A 22,160-nucleotide genomic window follows, 5' to 3' on the forward strand; every position below is an offset into this window, starting at 1 on the left:
CGCTTTAGAGTCAATGAAAGTCACATCTCAAAAAACTACAAAGAAGCGTTGTGAACTCTACTTCCGTAAATACACGCATCAGGTTGTATAGATTCGTCCAGAGTCAGACTCCAGAACAAAACGTTCAGGCTGTTATTTTGATTATATGTGGCGAAGTGCAGTTGCATTAACATAACGTTTAGACGGGCGGTCGGAGCTTTAACTAATTAAGGTACGCTGTAAAAAAAAAGTCTTAAGTAATTTTTAATATTTGGGATGAATGAATTGTCGGATGTTAGAGTGCAGATAGATGCGACAGAGCATCAGACTCTCAGAGATTTTAGTAATGAGATCGGGCTGGTTGTTTATGTCACAGCACACTAAACCAAATCAATGTAGATAAGCTAGCGAGTTTATAGAAGAAAAAAAAAGGCTACTAGTAGAGAGCAATTGTTTGTCACCTTAAAAGACACTCTAGTCTTTTCCTCCTGTTTTAAAATAAAAACAAAACAACTTCACTCTCAGCTTGTTGTCGGAAAATGTTCAGTGTTGGCATTTTAGTGTGGAATTGAATCGAGCAGCTGATGCTGTAGTCTGTGTACAGATTAGTTTATTCTCTCAGCTTCTTTGTTTTCAGCAGAAGATGCCCAATTAATCTGATGAGTCCTCCTCCAATGAGAAACAGAGCAAGACTGACAAGGACGGGATAGAAAACACCATGGAAACATCAGAAGAGATGATCCGGAAGAGGATCAGAAGAAATACTCCAAGTCCTTACAGACTCAGCCCCCAGTGTAAGGAGACAATTGATTACTTTACATAAGAAATATATAGCAATTTTAACTGTGCTAACATTGCATTGAAAAACTCATAGCCAGTCCACCCAGGTTTGTGTCAGTGGAAGAGCTAATGGAGACAGCCAAAGGAGTCACTAATATGGCACTGGCTCATGAGAAAGTAATGAACAGTGCTTTTCAAGTCAAGCCTTATGAGCCAGAAGAGGGAAGGTAATAGACTCCATAAATGTTAACATGAGACTGTCAAAATGGGCTATTTGAGAATGTTTAGTAATGTTTCAACATATCTTTCCTGTGTGCTCAGTTTGGAGAAATGGGTCAAAGAAATAATGCACAAAGCATTCTGGGATTGCCTTAAGTCACAGCTGAATGAGGACCCACCATCGTACAGCCATGCTATCATACTGGTTGGTGAAATTAAAGAGGTAAAGAAAATGTTAATATTAAATATTACATATACACTACCAGTTAAAAGTTTCTGAACAGTAAGTTTTTTATTGTTTTTTAAAGAATTCTCTTCTGCTCACCAAGCCGGAATTTATCTGATCTAAAATACATTAAAAACAGTAATATTTTAAAATATTTTTACTATTTAAAATAACTGATTTTTATTTGAATATATTTTAAAATGTCATTTATTCCTGTGATGCAGAGCTGAATTTTCAATATCATTGCTGCAGTCTTCAGTGTCACATGATCCTTCAGAAATCATTCTAATATGCTGATTTGGTGCTCAAGAAACATTGTTTATTATTATTATTATTATTATCAATATTTAAAACAGTTGAGCACATTTTTTTTCAGGATTGTTTAATGAATATAAAGTTCCAAAGGTCAGCATTTATCTGAAATAAAAAGCTTTTGTAAAATTACACATTATACATCATACATATTTATATATATATAAAATATATATATATTAAATATATATAAATATATATATATATTAGTATTATTTTTTATTTTTTTTGTAGAAATAGCAATGATGCTTTAAATGGATCAAAAGTGACGATAAAAACATTTATAATATTACAAAAGATTTCTATTTCAGTTAAATAGTGTTCTTTTGACCTTTCCATTCATCAAAGAAACCTGAAAATAAATTCTACTCTGTTTTCAACATAATAATAAAAAGAAGAAGAGGAATAATAAGAATAACAAATCAGAATATTAGAATGTTTTCTGAAGGATCACGTGACTGGAGTAATGATGCTAAAAATTCAGCTTTGAAATCACAGGAATGAACTACATTTTAAAATATATTCAAATAGAAAGCAGTTATTTTAAATCGTAAAAATATTTTACAATATTACTGCTTTTGCTGTATTTTGGATCAAACAAATGCAGGCTTGGTGAGAAGAAGATAATTCTTAAAAATGAAAAAAAAATCTTACTGTTAAAAAACGTTTGACTGGTATTTTATTTTATTTTTGGAGTTTTATATATATATATATATATATATATATATATATATATATATATATATATATATATATATATATAGGACAGGACAGAGCCGACTGAGAGGCCAAATTAAAGAGGCTCTGGACCTCTTATTGATCCAGCAGGAGGCTGAGAACGGAGCTCTAGACATCAGTAAGGTAGCCCAGTTCATAATTGACATGATGGCACCTTTTGCGCACCCTGCCGAGATGAAGACATCAAACATCTGCGTGAAATCACTGACATTGTGCCCCTTTTTAAGTAAGTCATCAAGGTGAAGGTCACGTGACTCCAACTCCAAAGAAAACCATGTTTCTTTGCAGGTCTATATTTGCAGTGCTGGACAAAATGAAGATCGACATGGCCAACTTTGCTGTGAGCAGCCTGCGACCTCACCTCTTACAGCAGTCGGTGGAATATGAGCAGAAGAAATTCCAGGAGTTCCCAGAGAAACAACCCAGTAAGAAAAATCAGTTACCTGTATAGTAATTATATAAAAGCAATGAATGTTATGTTATGCAGGGATAACATTGGATTAAAAAAAAACATGGATAAGCTTGCACTTTAGTAAATGCTAAGCTCTTTAATTGAGTTATGTATTCATGTTTGCAGATGCTTTGGATTTCACAAAGAAATGGCTCCAGGACACAGTGGATTATGTTACCGGTGGACGAACGGAGGGAAGAGCAACATGCACACCAAACTCTACTCAACTTCTTCTAACTATACACAATCATGCATATTTACGCCTGTTAAAATGGGACCATGATAGGGTAATGTATTATTAGTTATAAGTGATATTTGGATCTATTCATTTATTTAAAGAAAAATATTATAAATGCAATTTAAACATATTATACCTCTAGTTTCTAATTTCTAACTTAAAATACATTTTTGTGGAAAAAAATACTTTAGATATTTTTGACCAGCATATGGCCAAAATATCTTGAAACAAATGATCTGATATCATAATGAAGAATATTAACAATTAATTATTTATATATATACATATATATGTGTGTGTGTGTGTGTGTGTGTGTGCTCTTGTTTTTATGACATATCAGGACACAACTCTGTATAATGACATGGGTATGACACAGGTATTACAAGGAGAGGGTGACTTATGAGGACATAACCCATGTCCCCATTTTTCAAAATGCTTATAAATCATACAGAATGAGTTTTTTTTTTTTGATAAAGTAAAAATGCACAAAGTTTCCTGTGAGGGTTAGGGTTAGGTTTAGGGCCATAGAATATACAGTTTGTACAGTATAAAAACCATTACGCCTATGGGATGAACCCACTTTTCACAAAATTAAACGTGTGTGTGTGTGTGTGTGTGTGTGTGTAAATACTGTATATATAAATATGTATACATACACTCAAATATATTTGAAGTGTAAGGAAAATGCATTTTATTTTACTTAATGGTTTCTCCACATGACAAATTTTTCAGTCATTAATTGTAAAGGTTTCTTTTAAATGGTATTTTTTTCCTCCCAAAACAATATGAAACCAACCTGAAAACAAAGTGTCAATTTCTAATAACTTGTGTTTTAAACTTTTTTTTGTGTGTGTCATTGATCCCAAAGCTACTCTTTTACCATTTCCTCTGTTTTCTCTCTCCTGTTATCAAACAGACTCTTCTCATGGATCAGGGCAGATTTCTGGTGGCTTCAGTCCTGCTGGTAGTCTATAACAGTGCCGGTGAAGCCATTTCTGGACTCCCAGGCCTCATGGAAAGACTGAAGAAAACCATTAAGATTCTGTTAGCAGAGATGCACTCTTCGTACGTCTGTAGATTACATTACATTGTATTTCTAAAGCCTTTACACTTCTGTAGACAAAACTATTGTACTTTTCTCTTATAGGTCCTTTAAAGCAGATGAAACCTTGCTGCGGTTGCAGAGAAATTGTGTGTGGAGCTCAGAGGATGCTTGTCTCAGCATGGCTTTTCCCCATTTCCTTCTGACAGAGAGAACACATTGAAAGGCCAAATTGTAGCTGTGAAGTCTGTGGACAACCCCATACACAAGGTCATTGGTATGCGTGTTGTAACCCAAAAAGCAGTTGGATTTTATTTAGAAGTGAAGAACTCTAATCAAAAAATCTACTTTCCCAATCAGACTCCCGAATCCAGACGTACCTTCTTGGCTTCCTGGAGTCAAGCATCCACCGGTGCGCCCAAGCTCTCCCTGGAGGTCTGACACCCATCAGCAAAGACTTAGAGGAGATTGCTGTTAAGCTGGAACGTTTGGTGACCTTCAACAAGCTAGTTTACTCTCCGTGCTACCACAAGATCCTCCAACATATTCTGAAATAAAGGCGAAAGTTTAGACGTGCAAATAAAACCTGAAATACTTACCACTAGTGTTCCTGGCTTTCACATTCTGTAGCTATGAGCAAATTAAAGTGTCTGTAAAGTAGCTGAAGCTCACATGCTACCACTAACTGTTATTTAATGGTTAAGAATCCTCACCTTTTCTCATTGCGTTCTATATCAGGAAATATTTATGAATGTATCGAGACATTTTAATTGCCTAAAGCTTGGATTACTTTAGGCAATAACTGATAACTGTTAGAATAGCTTACTGAGGAGAACCTCGCGAATACCGTTATTGCGTGCAACAAAATAGAAAAATAATTATTGCATTTTACAAAAGATTCCCTTCCAACAACATTGTAAGTATTTTCAAACATTTGCTGTTGAAGCCTGATCACTTCTGGAAAGGTGTTATTGTGTGAGGAAAAGGATGTACAGTACAGCAATTGACTGGTGCCTTAGTTTGTGAAGTGCCACCCATATTTAAGTGCATATTTAAGGTATTTTTGTCTTTGCTGCTCATTTTAACCTACAGATTACTACTCCCATGTTGTTCCCATGTTCACGGGACACTTGAAGCACCAAGCATGGTCTTTTTTAGAGTATTCTTGATTTTTTTTAAAAACAATGTTTCTATCAACACTGAGCATGTTTTACATGGCTCCCAATAAAAATATGTGTGTAGAAGCACTGATTGTGTTTACTGTTTTTTATTATTATTATTATTATTATTATTATTACTCATTTGGTATTTTACATGCTATTTAATTTTGTTTTATCCAGTATTAATCAGCTATCAATAATAAATAAAATAAAATGTGTTAATTCAGCAAAACATCATTTTCAGATATATCAATATTTAAAATGAAATAAAAAATATGAATTGTAATTAAAAAAATAAGTATATGTTATTTGTTATTAATACAGTACATCAGTGTTTGTAATATTAATTTAAATGTTGTAATTCTAAAAATATTATTTTATACAAAATATACTTTATATATATGATAAATAACTATGTTTTATATTTATATTTAGTTTTAAGTGTTAAGATACGTTAACTAATTACTACATTGTTTTATATTTTATGAAAGATTTTTAAGTTATCAACTTATCAATTATTGTAAGTTAAATTAAATTTGTTCATTAATGGCTACAAGTTGCATTACTTTCAGATATATCTGAATCCATTTTATTTTAGTTTTACAGTAAAATAAAAAAATGTGAAGCCTTTAGCCAAGCACTGCTCTTAAAAAAAAAATAAAAAAAATTCTACATTAAAATTTATAAGTTTTGATCAATTTATATGTTAAGATTTTTATGTTATCAATAATTATTGTAACTTTATTTCAACTTGTTAATTGACAGTTACAAGTTACATTGCTTTCAGATATTTCAATCTGTTTTGTAATTATGTAAAAAAAATAAAGAAAATATTTACATATTTATATAATACATTTTAAAGCAAAATTTTATATTTAAATAATTGAAATTATATTTTTATTAAATCTGTTAATTCTGGAATGCAACATTTTTAGCTATTTTATGGCAAATGATTAATGATTATATATGATGATAAATGATAATATATAGCAATATTTACGTGTAATGATGTTATATTGTATACAAATGTTTAATAAGCATGCAAATATTTATTTTAATAACATTTACATATTACATTATTACATTTATTTATTTTTATTTTTATTTTTTTTTAGACCTCTGCTTAGTCCAAAACAGAATTAACCCACCAGAAGGGGCCACTACACAACAGTTCCGTGCACGTCTCATGTGTCGTGCGGTGACTCTCCAACCCTGTCCATGGCAGCACAGCTACACAGCAGCAGATCTCATTCCCTCTCAGACTCACAGGAAGAAGCGGCGCGAGCGCGTTCACGAGCGAGCGCTCAGCTGAGAGAGCTCCAGGCGAGTTGAGCTGACAGAGTTTGCCTGTCCCTGTCAGGAGGAAACAAACCAGGGGGACTTAAACGTCCTCGACATGAGGACAAAAACCTCCCCTGACCGAAACGGATATTCTTAACTACATGCTGGACCCTGTTCGGTTCCCGTGGCTGGCTTAGCAGGCGAGTTATGCGCAGTTGAAAATGAGGGAGCTTGTGTTTTTTTCCCCTCGTCGTCCAGCGAGAGGACAAGATGGCAGCGCGAGCGCTTCGAGCATGTAGAGGGTGCGAATTAAACCCGAACATGTTCACAAAAAACCCGCAGTCCGACCACAAATGCTGTCTGTGAAGGTAAGGAAGATTTTACCGAGTTGTAAACGTATCTGATAGTTAATAGTGAAGCTATCGAATCAGACTCGACTTCGGAGTTGTGTTCGCGAGCTCGCAGCTGCTGTGAAAAAAGTTGCCACGCCACACCAAAAACATGAATGCAGTGTGTTCTGGTAGCTCTTGAGCTTCTGGGTTTACTAAAAAACAAAAACATTTTTTTTTTGTCCCGCATCTTTTTTAGCTTTAAATGTTCGCGTAGACTTGCTGGTAACCAGCCAACCCTATAATCTTTAACTTTACCCAAATCCTGCTGCTTAAAAACATGACGTAAAGAAGTTCAGATGATGTTTTAAAGGATTAATCATTTGCTTTGTTTGTGTTCGTGCATATGATTTGTGAGTTTTAAACTTGCCTGATGTTGTTCTTGTGCTATAATCAATCCAGCGACATGTTACTCAATCCTCCTCAAATGCACAGGCCTGGTAATCGGTTAGCAGCTGACTTCTCCTTTCTTCTGTAACTTGACAGTATGCTGGTAAGACTCAGCAAAAGTTGCACCTAAAAATCTCTCATGTACTATGCAAGTTGCATTTCCTGTCTACACATTGAAATATAATCTCTCATGCACTTCCTAAAGAAGCTTGTTCAGAAAGATGTCATAAACGGTTCTTTATTATATGAAAAATGCTTATTTCATGTAAATGTTCTGCAGGGAAAGTTTTGTTCTTTCCAGAACTTCGCTTAGCGTTCCTACTGTCATGGAAAATCTGGAAATCTCAAGCATTTTCCAGAACTGGAACTCCCCCAGGTTATGGTTAGCTGTATTTGTTTGTAATTTATTTGTAATTATTTATTTATTTTTTAATTTTTTTTTGGATGATGTGGTAAGGCAAAAAAAGTGTAATTTTCTTTTTAATTTATTTTTTAAGTTTTAAATCAAATTCAGCTTAATTACTAGTTTTATATGATCTATAAAATATAGAACATTTATACATGTTTTATTCTAGAATATTTTATAGTGAAATATTTTATTTAAATTAGGTAATTTTTACTAGGTGTGTTAATTCTGGAAAACCCTCTTTTCATTTATATATTATTATTCCTTTTTAGTTTATTTTATATGTAAAATGTATGTGGGACTTGAAAAAGAATCATGGAAGAATTATGGAACTTCATTCAACCCCATTTCAGTATTCCAAAGAAATGTTTCCCTTATGTTTTTTTTTTTATACAACATGATGCATTACAACATAATGAAACGGGAGTATTGTAAGTTCCTCATTGATATTACTATCACTTTCAATCACTGGAAAATTTGTGCCTGTCAATTCAGTAAAGCTTACTTCCCAATCATTTCCTGCCATTAAACTTTTATAGCCCAAGCAGTTGCAGTATCACCAGGTGTTTTCCCTGTGCCTAACCCCATAAGGTCTTGACATGGGGAAAGGTCAGTCACCACCTGCTTATAGCAGAAGACAGTGGCGTTTGAAAACAGTAGAGAGGCCTGTAACCCAAAACCTCCTTGCTACTGGGGGATTACGCTACTATGGGACAGACCTCACAAAAACACTCCTCCAGATGGGACTGTCCTTTTAAAGTTGTTGAGTCAGTCTCTGGTTGCGCGCCTAGATGTTGTTTACACAGTTGGGAATATAGACATAATTGAAATGCATGATTTAAACCTGGAGTTTGGTATGGTAGTGTGTATGAATGAGGCGTTTTATAACGTCTCGGGAAGTGAAATTCATCAGATGTGCATTGCCCATAAAACAACATGACATGTTTGCACCCCTTTTATGTGTTATAACCTCAATATTTGCTGTTAGGAAATCCAACCTAGTGTGCCAGAGTGTTAGCAGGCTTATAAGTGTGTGATAGAGTTAGTATGTGGGTGTGTAAGAGCCACACCTGTCCTCGTGTCTGAACTTGTGCCATATGTTGTGCCAGCATAAGTAGGGCTAGTCTGTCTCCCACGAAACTAAGACAGCTAATCCCCATTGGTCACTTGTCTGTCTGAATCTGCTAATATGATATCACTGGTTTTATTGCACACTAGGGCTGAGCAATTAATCAAAACTAAAATCGCTAGAATCGCTATTTGGCTTCTTAATCAAAGTGCAAAGGCTGAGATTAAGCAAACATATTTGCGTGTATTATAGTGAAACGTGATGCTGTGTTAATTAATTTGCATAACGGTGTTTAGTGTCTCAGTTCAGAATTACTACATTACACAATCTGTATTTCTGCAATTACTGCAGTTGCTTTGCTTATAATGTGCTTTTGAAACGCAACACTCGCCAAACATTTCACCTGTTTTTTTTTTGTTTGGTTTTTTTTTTTATGAGAAGTTTAGAAACGAAGAAACAAGAACCTTTATGCTAAAATAAAAATCGAATTGTTCAGTGTTTAAAAATGAAGAAATTAAAGCATGAATATTAGTATTGGAATTTGACAGTTTTACAGTAAAATACATTAGAATTTTACTTAAATACTTTTGTTTTACAGTAATGCAGTAAAATGTATTATTTTTGGATATTTGAATCATTAAATGCAAAGAATATTCATGCCAGGATATTATTGCAATTTAACAGTTTTACAGTAAAATTAATTATTGTAAATTTACTTTTACTTTTTTATTTTGCAGTAATGTTGTAAAATGTCTTATTACATATTTGAATAACTTATTGTTTTATATAATAATAATTATTATTATTATCTGTGTTATTTATAGTTGTATAATACAACTATAAATAAAAAATATAAATAAAAACAGTTTGTTTTTTTGTTTTTGTTTCCTTGTTCCAAATCATGCATCCTCATGTTACACTAACAATGCTTTTGGAGCTTTGTAAGTTTTCCCTTCAGGCTTTAGTGAGTTCTTCTTTGTTTTTTGTTTTTCATTAAATTCATTCAACGATCCGTGTTGCTTATTTTAAGTGTCTTATAATAGCAAGGTTTTGTTTTGATGATTGTGACTATAAAAATGTCAACCACATCTGTGAAAAAATGGCTAACACAGGCTTACACTTTTCTTCCCCTCTGTCCTTTATAGGTATGGCCTCACAGGTTACGGTCTGCCCACCACATGTTTATCAACCCCAGACAAGTGCCTTTTGCAGAGCGAAGGAAATCGATCCCAGCAGCTGTGTTTACTATGAGAAGATACCTCGCACTTATGTGGTCGGTGTGAATCTAGGCATTGCACACCCTACGGATATTATACCTTTATCGAAAATCAAACCTTTGACTAGCGAGAGACCCTGCCTTGCACGGGACATCTCGAAACACACTGATACAGCTCCACAGGAGCTCTTTGGAAGGGCTTCCTCACCATACAAACGTGTGGCATCGGAGGGCGACCTTCAGTATTTCTCCAGAGTGGCTGCAGCAGTTGAAGAAGAAAGTGGAGACAGTGGCCAAAACAGCCAAAGTAGTAGTAGTATAAGCAGTGGCGGTGCTCCAGAAGGGCCGGAGAGGAACAGTGGTTTGAATTTGTTCGACGGGACCCAAAGATGTGGGTTTAAATGCAAAGGGGAGGAGCTTGAGAATGGTAAGAGCATCATGCAGATAGTAGAGGAGCATTCGACTCTACCTGCCATGTTGCAAACAAACGTTGGGAGCACGACCGCAGTAGGTGTGGCCCCGCCCGAGCAGAACGCAACCGGGACGGGAGCCGTGAGCGGGACAGGTGACGGCGACTATCAGTTGGTCCAACACGAAGTGCTGTGCTCCATGAAGCACACCTATGAAGTGTTGGAGTTCTTGGGACGTGGTACGTTCGGTCAGGTGGTCAAATGTTGGAAGCGAGGCACTAATGAGATTGTGGCGGTGAAGATACTGAAGAACCACCCATCGTATGCCCGCCAGGGCCAGATCGAGGTGGGCATCCTGGCCCGACTGAGTGGGGAGAATGCCGATGAGCACAGCCTGGTGAGGGCTTTCGAGTGCTTCCAGCACAGAAGCCACACCTGTCTGGTGTTTGAGATGCTGGAGCAGAACCTGTACGACTTCCTCAAGCAGAACAAGTTCAGTCCGTTGCCGCTGAAGATGATTAGGCCCGTTCTGCAACAGGTGGCCACGGCGCTGAAGAAGCTCAAGAGCTTGGGCCTGATCCATGCCGATCTTAAACCAGAGAACATTATGCTGGTAGATCCCGTGAGGCAGCCCTTCCGTGTGAAAGTGATTGACTTTGGCTCTGCCAGCCACGTCTCCAAAGCTGTGTGTTCGACGTACCTGCAGTCTCGCTACTACAGGTAAGCTGTGCTTTTTTTTTTGTTTCCTGTAATAGGCTGACTATCGGTTGTCATGTCTGTGTTTAAGCATAAATAGACTTTTTGGAATTTGTGGCAAGTATAAAGATATAATTTGTGGTGTTCGTTTGGAGGAAGTCGAACTGAGGAAGTTTTACTTAAGCCGCACTTCCTGTCAGGACAGTTATGTAATTCTGTCTATAGCTTTTGTCAGAGTTTGAAGGTAAACTCACTTTGTAACCGCCATGGAGCTACTCCCATAATAACTTTATGTAACGCCAAAAAAATAATAAAGATGCACTAACTTTTCAACTAGTTTGGTTCCCTCTCATTTGTTTTTTTTCTAATGGGGTCAGTTCGGTCTGTGATGGCTGTACTTTGTGTCTCTGTGTGGTTGGCAGTTCTTGAGGAAGAATGTGGTTTGCTGAAGTGATTCATGGGATGTGGAAGAACATGGAAACAGTCTTAAATTTGAACATTCCAGATGTTTGTGTTTTAAGTTCTCTGTCAAATTTAATTAGTATTTTTTTAACCCCAAAATATCCTTTCATGCTTTCGGTCTGTATTGTAGTTAATGGATAATTCACCTAACCTCATGTTGTTCTAAAGATGTATCACTTTTTTGCTTTTTCAGAACATACATTGCACAATACATTATGCATTGTTATGCGTTCAAAAGTTTGGAGTCCATAATAATAATTAGTTTTCTTTTTTACATTTTCTATTTAGCAAGGATGCATTAAATGCTCCAAAGTGGCAATAAAGACATTTTATAATGTTACACATAATTTATATTTGAAATGAATGCTGTCTTAAACATTTGAGCTTTCTTTCGTCTCAATAATGAACTCAAGAAAATGAATCCCAGTTTACACAAAAATATTAAGCAGCAACTTTAGAAAAATATTTCTTTAGCAGCAAATCAGCGTAATTTGTTTTTTGAAGGATGATTTGACACTGAAGACTTGAATTATGATGTTAAATATTCAGTTTTGCATCACAGAAATAATAGAAATAGAAAATGATTAGTTTAAATTGAAATATTTAATTTCACAAATTACTTTTGGTTTTACTGTATTTTTCATTGATTATTATTATTATTATTATTTTTATAAATATACTTTCAAAATCATCTGAAAATCATACAGACCACAAATATTTGAATGGTATGCATTATTTTATTTCTTTTGGGCTCCAAGACAACATTAAACTCCGTAACTTTCACTGTGTGAACAAAAACACTTTTCAAAACATCTTAAATAAGAAGATAATTCAGGTTTAGAACAGTCAGTGTATGTTTGAGTAAATTATTTTATTTTTGGATGAACTGTTCCTTTAAGACATTTTTTTCACTTGAAAGGCATACGAATAGGTTTTCGAACATAATGTGTAATTGCGGTGTGGAGTAAGGTCTGTCTCTGTAAACGTGCTCTGTTTGTAGGGAAGCTATCAGCGAACAAGATAAAGAGGAACTAGGCGCTAGTTTAAATAGGCCATTTGAACTCTTTGTACTTTGGCACAGCCACAGTTTGATGCCTGCAACTGTAAGAACTCACAGCCCATGCAGGTGGCACATGTGAATGTGTCGCTTTGCATGGGAATGAGATGCACGGAGGAACATGTCTATGCACTCAAACGGAGTGTCATAACAGATGTTTTTATAGAAGGTTATGAATAATCATTCACTCTTGCTTTTTTTTCCCTTTTTCTGGGAATTTATTTATGGCTCGTAACATAGTGTTCGTGTTAAATCATTACATAAGTAATGAATAATTTTAACGAACAACATGTACTCAATGTGCAGTTATTTTGAGTGGTTTGTAAATGTGCATTGTAATTTTTTTAACATCATTGTAATATAAAACACTAACTTCATTGTTAACATCTTCCCCTTCTGTTTGTTTATAAATTGCACATTTTGTTCTTAAAAAACCCCACAAGTGATTACACTTAACTGTTAGTGTTCAAGTATTTTGTCAGACCTATTATTTTTAGTCATCAAATTTAAAAGATTCTTATATATTTGTGTGTCAGATATTGCTGTTTTTTTCATAAGCCTCATGTTATATCTCTATATCTGTAACGTGTGCGTCCCAAAGTGGGGGAAAAGGGCAGTGTGTGCTTCTGTTTTCCATTTGTCCCCTGTTTCTGTCGGCATGAATCGATGTCACAGGAATCCATAGCTTGTTCCCAGCACAGCTCTGGCTCACCTAAATTTAGGGCAGATCTCGTTGTGTTAACAGTCACTGTGGTATGTGAGGTTGTCATGACAAGCATTTATTTTTCGTACTTACAGCAGGAAGTGTCAGGAAGTGAAATTTTGCAGGTGTTTTCAAAAAACAGAGCTGTTTTTTATATTTCAAGCTGTTTTAGAACTGGTGTCTCTCTGTATGTTTATCAAACATTTTTTCATTTTTATGATTAGAAGAGTGATAGTTTGAGTGAAACCTATAAAAAAATTATTTAGGCTAATCTTTGTACAACGATGTAGTACTTATGTTTTCAGTTCAGTTGCACAGAAGGATATTTTTGCTTTCCTGTTAAACTGTTTAAACTGTTTTGGTTTATAATTTTAGCTTAATTTTCACCCCAGTCAAGTGATATTGTGTAGAAGTTAATGAACAAATGCCAGTGTATTTTAGACATTAGTTCAGACAAATTTGTCACTGAATATTAATGATGCTTCAAAATATTATTGTTTTTGTTGTTGTTGTTAACAGCGGAGCCAAAATTAAAGTTTTCATTTAGCTGAAAACGAAAACAAAATATGTTGGTAATTAAATTTGTGTATGCTTCTGTATACTGTGATATTTCAGCCAAACAAATTTGGCACCCAAGCACCATTTTTGCTAGGAAAGTGCGTCCATGCTTTTGACATGTTTGTTGCTTATACACATTAGCCATGTTTCCTTTACCCATCAAATTGAAAATACACCCAATGGAAACACATTTTGCAAAAACTCCCATGTATCGCAAAAAAAGTGTTTAAGCTCGCATAAGGTGGTTTGTCAGGTGATTCAAAAAGGAATATCACAAAAAAAAAAATTCTTCGCATATACAGGTCATCTGGCATACTCAAAACTCATTCTGATAATTCTTTAAAGTGACCCTAATGCATCATTTTCCATTTGCCTTTTATGCAGTGTGTAATGTAGCTGTGTGTGATTGTAAACGATCTGCAAAGTTGTAAAGCCGAAAGTGCACTCCCAAAATAAAGAATTGAATCTGTACAACATAAAGAGTCCTTGGTTATTTTAATCCCACGTCATGTGGTAACACATTAGAATAATTCCCATCTACGCATAATTACCCGTTCTACATTGGCTGGTCGCGAACAACTTGACCCTGTCCACAAACATTTCATTTTACTGATGACTGGACACTGGATTCACAGAGCACTTGCTCTTGAAAGATGGCTCAGTACCAAGTTTCTTTAGACTGGCTCCACTGAATCTCAAACTATAAGTATGATTTAGGGGTTGGGCGGTGTCTACAAAATTGGCATCGGACGATATCTACATTGAAATATTGCGATGGACGATGACATTCTGGGGTGGGGGTGGGAGTTAGGGGGTCTGACTAGCGTGAATCTGTATTCAGGGATGCACGGAAAACAACGATCGCTAATGGTTGCCTGTTACATTACAGTATGTAAAATTTCACTTACCACATACATAGAATAAGGAGAAATGACTGAGGACAATGGTGAATGATTTGCAGAGCCTGAGCCCCCCTGACAAACGTAATCTTGTAAAATGTGTGGTAAGTACTGCCGCTCCATAGTATAAATGGAGTGTGTGATCACGAATCTCGAAAGTGAAACTAAAAAGCGATTGTGCATTCAAAAGCAGTTGCAATGCCAGGCATAATAGCAGCTCCCTGATGCCCTCAATTTTATATACAGTATAATTACCCAATGATAAAACTGTGAGAGCAAGTATTGAAATATGTATTTTTCTCCCATCTCGTATTTATTCTTTCTCATTTTGACGTCATACTTGATAATGTTCCAGAAAAGGATATCAAATGTTAATAGTGGAATCCCTAGTTGCAAGTATGGAAATGTACTAGTGGCCCTTTGTTAAAATAACCAATGTGGCTCATTAATAATTCACTTTGTTGCTTAGGTCAGTGTGTGTTGAGTTCCATGTAAAGCGAGGTACCTGCTTTGGTTTCAAGTTGCTACTGGAAAGGGTTATTCGGTTCCATGGATTTTTTTTCATGGCCTCCTGAAGTGACTCATCCTGTTGTTTCCTTGACGCCCGTGCTGCCTTTGTTTGGCTGAATCATGGGATTATTTCTTCTCAACTCAAAAGTAATTTGAAGTATCCAATAGCGGCCACTTAAATGTCCATCCTTTCCATGTCAAAATGAACTTTTCATATTCCGATCAGCTGAATTTTTTCTGTTCCTATCACAGTTTATAAGAGATTGTCAAGAATCATAACCTTGAAAAGGCAATGCACTTTTGTGATGCTCAGAGAAAGCCCTTAAATTGATTTTAGTCTGCTTTAAGTGATCCAGTACACAGTTGAGGAAGCCATTTTAAGTGACAAAAAAAATATGTAGTGTTACAAAATTGATTTTACTCAAATCAGCTCCAGGTTTCCCTATTTAGCTCTGGGTTTTGAAACAGACTATTTAACCACCAGAATGATAATAGTATCAGAACATTGGAAACTGTTAAAACCCAGGAAAACTGATACACATGGCAGTTGCATAACAAGCCGCTTGCATTTAACAGAAGGCCGAGTGATGGGACCCGAGTCTGGCTGGCCTCAATGGATTGTGTGTGCTGTTCAAATATCCAGCAGTCTGTACTCAAGAGTCTTGCACTATTAACCCTAAAGTTGGGAAAGTGAGAGACGCCCTCCTTGTGTTTTCAGGGTCTTTGGCTTTGCTGAATTTGCATTATTTTGGAATGCTAATTTATTGCCTGTTTTTATGTGCAAAGGAAACATTTTTGGTACTGCTTGTAAATGTCAACTTTTTTCCTAGATTTGCTGCCTTCATATCTTACTGGTTTCAAAACAGTAGCTGTGTCTAATTTTAGCTATTTTCGTGGTATTTCATATCCTATAATGTGCATCATAGCAGTTTACTTCATACCTTGAAATGCAGACACTATCATATCTGTGAAGCCACACCCATTGAAACCAAATGACAGGTTTTGCCACCAGCCCATAATAAGCATTATGCAACACTCCTCTTATTCTTTTTTTTTTTGTCTCCCCTATTAGTCATAAAGTTTACAGTCCTTACACTGACCTCTCTGATTTAATAAATCTGTTTTAGCTTCAGGAAGATGTGGAGTGAATCATTCAGATAAAGTTTGTTCAAATTTAAGACCTTGACTTTGCCCAATGTTAACCATTTATTCTTATGCCCACACTTTGCACGTTTTCTCATTTAGCTTCCTTGAAGCCTCACAGTAAATAAGACTAATGGTTTGCATTAGATTTATTATTAGATTTCCAGATTTAGGGGTGCTCGGATCAGGATTTTTGAGGCCGATCACTGATAACAGAGCTGTATCTGCCAATATGATCAGCGATACCAATCTCTTTAAAGACTTTTTTTATCATGTAGAATTATTTACAGTCATACTCCAATCAGGATTTTAGACATTTATTCAGGGCCTGAATTTCATTTTTGAAAATGAGTGGAATTACCCTTTTAGGTGAGTTTTTAAAGGGTTAGCGCTGCGTGGTTCCTGACCAGTGTGGAGAGAGAAGAAAACAAAACACTGGTCACCAAGTAGAAGCACAAAACGAGGATTTGCAAAGAAAAATTTCGGAGGATTCCGAACTAAGTCAAGAGGAAACTGGTTTTCCTTTGCTAAAGTAAGGAAACTTTGTTTCCTTTGCTCCTACATTTCCCAAAGGCGCACGCGTGATTCATACACCTTCCATCTTCCGCCTGCACATCTTTCAGTTCCCAACAGTCAGCAGGAGTGAGAAAAATGACCTCTGCACTGCTGCACTTTCACATCTTCATGCATCCGTATCTATAATAAATCTTGACCGAGACCCGCATTCATCTTCGGCTTGAGGAATGACCATAAGCATGAACATCTGCCTTCTGTTGGTGTGTTTTAGATCATGTGAACGCCTGTCCCCCGTTTGGAACAGACTTGCACTCAGTTCAGATGAAGAAGACCTAATTGGCCAGATTCCTGGACTAATGAGCAGCCTGAAGGTTTCAGTGGTATGATGCACTTGGAAAGAGAGCAGACATCTAGTTATTTGTGTATTCCAGGCCCTTTTGATGCAGCATTCATGCATCGCAAACTCCCCTTTGGCATTAGTGGGTCGGTCAGGCTTTGTTGACTAGGTTTCAAATGCTATTTGACCTCCGACCAGATGGTAGTTACTGAACCCTAACGTGTCCATCATGAATAGATGCACTGTGTTTGCATTCTTAGTGTTCATTCAGGATGTGTAGTCACACGATGGTCTGATCTTGACCCTTTCACATGACTGACTTTAGCGTAGCCACATGGCAACATCACTTTAGTAAATAGGATCAGTTTTGCTGTGTGCACATAGTGATGTGTCATACAAATTGTCCGTTGCTGGTTGCAGTTAGGTCAACGGTAAATCAAAATTGAAATTGGACCGAGAAGGTTTATGTGTGGTGGTTGTCAGCTGTGTTTTAAGAGCCTGGAACCAGTTCCTGCACTTTGATCAATTTGTTAGATCTTCTTGATATGTCGTGGTCTGTATATCATTCACTTGAAGATGAAACCTGATCGCACACCGCTTCCTGTAACAGCTTACCATTGCTGTTCGACATTTTGAATTGGGACAGGGTAGGTTACAGATGTGAAGCCCTATATCTTCCATGGAACCTGGAGTTTGTTTTACATGCCATCTGGTATAAGGTTCCCATTTCATCTGTAGAAGCTCCTGGTTTGCTTCCCAAACTTCAGACAGAGCTTACGGCATCATAGGTTTATGTGTGCGATTGCAGTTTCATATCACCTTAGACACTTCTAGAGCCAGTCCTGCTCAAAACCTTCACATGAAAGGCTGTTTTTTTTTCGTTTTTTTTTTAGGAGTAAGCTAAAAGAACATTGCTGAATTCCAAAAAGACCCTTAGATTTGTAAAATACTACCAACGCTTTGTTTGTTACACATCCTCTCATTGAAAATTTTGACATAATTTGAATTTGCTTTAAACTATCAATATGAGTTCAGCACTCTTTAACACCAAGTTAAAATTGCACTGGAATCAGGACAGAATATATAAAAAAACTACAGATTGCCAGCTGAATCACTAGATGTTAAAGGGATAGTTCACCCAAAAATGAAAATTCTCCCGCAAGACCTCCGTTCATCTTCGGAACAAAATTAAGATATTTTGGATAAATTCTGAGAGCTCTCTGACCCTTCCATAAATGGCAATGTTACAAGCTGTAATGGCAAAGTGATTACTTTTTTTGTACGCAAAGAAAACAAAAATAACAAATTTATTAAACAATTAATCTCCATCCGTGTCACCCTAGTTCGTAGATCCAAAAAAAAAAAAAAACCTAAGAGCCTTTCCTTCTCTTTACTTAATTTCTTCAGGGTCAGAGAGCTATCAGAATTCATGAAAATATCTTAATTTGTGTTCCAAAGATTAAGGCTGAACGATTTGGGAAAATAATCTAATTGCGATTTTTTTCCCCAATATTGCGATTGCGATTTAATATGCGATTTGTTTTGTAAAGATTTTTTTATCCTCTTTTTTCCCCAACAAAACGTAATGAATTATTTAAATATGACCAACACAATATTAGATGCATTTAGTGTGAAATGTTCTTTCCCATAGGCTGGGCCTATTTGTTATAATTAAATTAAAACATGTATGACTTGAAATAAATGACATTTTTATTGAACTGCTCGTTGCAGAAACATCTATGGCTTTGCCACTGTGCATTTCAATAATTTAAACAAAGGTATGCGCACTTTGTAAACACTGTGTGCAAAATTTACAGTCTGAAGAAAAAAATAATTAAAAATAATAATTATCTTACTGCTCCAAAGTCAGTAACATTTCACACAACTGCAACAGCATTTGCTTTGAAAATATTTAGTAAAATCAAAATAAATAAAGTTATAAATAAAAAAATGGAGAAATGCACTTTTAAATTAGACAAAAACTATTTGAATATTATAATTTGGAATAGATCAACCTCACTTATCAAGTACACAACAATAACACACCACACAGACTAAAGTTCACTACGAGTATGGCACTGCCAGCTATAATGATCCAACAGTTTTGTTCTCAGTGGCTCACAGGTTTTTTGCTAAGAAAACCAGAATATTGACTTTTGCTGGCTTCAAGGATGAGCGAGTGCAAGTCACAATATTCCCTCCTGTGCTAAAAAGACGCTCTGAGGGAGCGCTTGTGGCAGGTACACAAAGATACTTGCGGGCCATGATGCACAACTGTGGGTAGCTGATCTTGTGCACCCTCCACCAAGCCAAGGGATCATCTTCTCCATCAATGGTAGGAGTCATCAGGTAATTGTTTAACTCTGCCTCTGCGACATCTTCAACAGGCAAAGAAGGAGAGGCTGCACTGGTCTTGAAAAAACTGCCAAGAGACCTCTTCGCCTTTTCCCCCAAGGGCTGTGCACTTTGAGGCATCTGAACAGTTTCAGTACGAGACCTCTTCTCCTATTAGATAAAAACAACAGCCATTAGTTTTCCAGTTAGATTTTACAGAAAAATTGTGTTTTTGTGAAATACATAATTATCATTTACCCGATGATATGTACGCTGTGCTAAGTCTACCATCTCTGTCTTCAGTCGGGTCTTGATAGCAGGGATGTTGTCAGTACTGATGTACTGTATTTTGAACCTAGGGTCCAGGAAACAGGCAACATCCAAAAGCTCCTGGATGTTTGGGTCTCCATATTTATTATTGAGGTATGCTAGGACTTTGGTTTTTATTGATTTAGTCAGGTCAGTGTCCTCAGCATCTTCAGCCAGGACTGATGTGGCAAAAAGGTGAAGAACTGGCTTGAGGTAGGAGATGCTCACATACTCCTCTCCAGAAAGAGCATCAGTAAATTCCAGTAGAGGATGCAGTGCCTTGTGAATCGACTCCAACACATCAATATCTTGCCAGGTTGGGATGAGGGAGCGTGCATATCGATCTCCAGACAATACCTGAGAAATGGCTTTGGCCTGTTCAAGCACTCTAGCAATCATCATTTCTTTAGATCCCCATCTTGTTGGGCACTCCGTTATGAGGTTGTGCTCAGGGAGTTTGAGCTCCCTCTGTGCCTCCATCAGTGCTGCCTTCTTCTTCCAACTGTGGGAAAAGTGTCCCACCAGCTTCCTGCACAGTGCTGTTGCCCTTGACACTCTGTCATCTTTGAGTGCATTTTCTGAAAGAAATAGAAAGTAGTGTATTACACACAATTAAATTTGAGTTTTGTGATTCAAGGCTATCACTATTACACACTCACATTCTCTGTCATTCTAAAATGCACACATCCACACCCCTGTCCTCTCTCTCTCTCTCTCTCTCTCTCTCACACACACACACACACACACACACACACACACACACACTTTTTGTGTTTATTTAGAACATGTAAAAAAACAAAAACAAACAAAAAAACAAAAATGCAGGTGGCCATTCCACAACAGACATAAAATCAAAACATAATATTTCAATTTACATATTAGAAAAGGAGTGGGAGGAAATATTAATTTAATGAATCCCCAACTACACATAATTTATATATTTGTATCCAGCTTATTACTAATCGACGCATCTCTCTCTTTTGCGCGCACGCACACACACACACACACACACACACACACACGCGCGACATAACTTACCAATGGCAAGATGTAATCTGTGCCCAAAACACTGGAGCCTCGTCCATTCATTAAGCCGCGCAGCCAGAACCATATTTGACGCGTTGTCCGTCGTGATGCAGACGTGATTCTCCTCGTGGAGATCCCAGCTGGCAAGCCCTTCTCTCAGGCCGGCTGCAATATTTTCCCCTGTGTGGTCGTCTGGGAAGTAGGTAGTTTGTAGGCAGCGAGCTCTGAGGTTGAAATCTTCATCAATAAAATGGACTGTAAGACTCTGGTAAGGCTCAGCTGTGCGGCTTGACCACATATCTGTAGTGCTAGCAAAAAACTCCACCGTTTTAACCTCCGCGGCGACTTTCTCTTTACACTTTTTGTACAGCTCCGGTATGGCAGTCTGACTGAAGTATGTACGGGAGGGTATATTGTACCGTTTATCAAGCGTATATGTCAATGCCACGAATCCAGGCTTGGTCATCGTGCTGAGAGGCATCATATCTTTGGCTATGAACTCGGTTATTGCCCGAGTGATTTCCCCGTGCCGTTTTGAATTACGTTCATACGGAGTGACACTTTCGAACATTTCGGTCAGTGATCCCTGTCTTGAGGTATTTGGCCTGTCTGGCGCACTGGTGCTCGGTATTTTGGTCATACAACTGTCATACATTGATTTGTGGTATTTTTTTAAGTGCTGAAACAAGTTTGTAGTGTTACCCCGTGAAGTCGCAACGGGAGCACGGCATGCTCTGCATAACACCTGAAGCTGTGCAGCATCTTCTTTTTTGAAACCAAAATAGTTCCACACCACCGACGTGCTGTTCCTCTTTGAGATTAAAGTCGCAGCTGTGTCAGTTACTGACTGTTCCGTCGAGGCAGAGGCCATTGCGCTACAGGTTAAAGATGAACTGACAGGATGAAAAGTTGTTGCAGCCGAGTTCTCCGCTCTTTCGCTCGCGTCACGTGCCCACCTCAAATCGCGCACGTAGCGATTAGAAAATCGCATTTTCTCATATCGCGATATTATCGCAAATGCAATTAATCGTTCAGCCTTACCAAAGATGAATGGAGGTCTTACGGGTTTAGAACATCATGATGGTGAGTCATTAATGACAGAACTTTCATTTTTGGGTCTTCTTTCTAACAATCCCTTTTACGGAGTGAGAAGCCTTTAATGCAGCTTCATTCCTGAAATCTTTTCTTCTCAAGAACATCCAAACCTAATCAATACCTAATAATATAGCTGTTCATGCTGTTGCTTCCTGAGATCAGGCCTTTATAGAGGATTATTTTCAGCTCTGTCTAATGTACATTGAAGC

General features: G+C 36.9%; 3 protein-coding genes across 3 annotated transcripts in view; 2 read left to right on the forward strand and 1 right to left on the reverse strand.

Moving 5' to 3' along the window:
• The first annotated feature begins 622 nt into the window (after positions 1 to 622).
• Positions 623 to 4,828, forward strand: tcp11l1 (t-complex 11, testis-specific-like 1). Its single transcript, XM_059536194.1, is given in 12 exon segments — positions 623 to 773; positions 854 to 986; positions 1,081 to 1,212; positions 1,267 to 1,275; positions 2,281 to 2,399; positions 2,402 to 2,480; positions 2,543 to 2,679; positions 2,832 to 2,992; positions 3,860 to 4,008; positions 4,091 to 4,110; positions 4,113 to 4,262; positions 4,346 to 4,828. Coding segments are annotated over 12 exon segments (1,437 nt in total). The 3' UTR covers positions 4,543 to 4,828.
• Positions 4,829 to 6,391: 1,563 nt separating this feature from the next.
• Positions 6,392 to 22,160, forward strand: part of hipk3a (homeodomain interacting protein kinase 3a) — a 53,223-nt gene continuing 37,454 nt past the window's right edge. Inside the window, exons 1-2 of the mRNA XM_059536646.1 lie at positions 6,392 to 6,794; positions 9,826 to 11,026. Of these exons, the coding sequence (XP_059392629.1) occupies positions 9,828 to 11,026 (1,199 nt within the window). The 5' untranslated portion in view covers positions 6,392 to 6,794; positions 9,826 to 9,827. The remainder of the gene's footprint in view (positions 6,795 to 9,825; positions 11,027 to 22,160) is intronic.
• LOC132125296 (E3 SUMO-protein ligase ZBED1-like) lies at positions 18,661 to 21,841 on the reverse strand. Its single transcript, XM_059536661.1, has 3 exons — positions 20,869 to 21,841; positions 19,780 to 20,408; positions 18,661 to 19,692 (listed from the first exon to the last, which is right to left on the reverse strand). The coding sequence occupies exons 1-3, from the start codon at positions 21,725 to 21,727 to the stop codon at positions 19,306 to 19,308; spliced, it is 1,875 nt and encodes a 624-aa protein (XP_059392644.1). The 5' UTR covers positions 21,728 to 21,841; the 3' UTR covers positions 18,661 to 19,305.

Source organism: Carassius carassius, chromosome 43 (assembly GCF_963082965.1).
Source record: "Carassius carassius chromosome 43, fCarCar2.1, whole genome shotgun sequence".
Lineage (NCBI taxonomy): Eukaryota > Metazoa > Chordata > Actinopteri > Cypriniformes > Cyprinidae > Carassius > Carassius carassius.

Excerpts from the sequence above, each read along its gene's own strand:
- LOC132125296 (XM_059536661.1), bottom strand. The coding sequence starts at position 21,727 with ATGGCCTCTGCCTCGACGGAACAGTCAGTAACTGACACAGCTGCGACT. Across the intron at positions 20,409-20,868 it reads CAGATTACATCTTGCCATTG|AAAATGCACTCAAAGATGAC; the intron begins GTAAGTTATGTC and ends TATTTCTTTCAG. Across the intron at positions 19,693-19,779 it reads CACAGCGTACATATCATCGG|GAGAAGAGGTCTCGTACTGA; the intron begins GTAAATGATAAT and ends TTTATCTAATAG.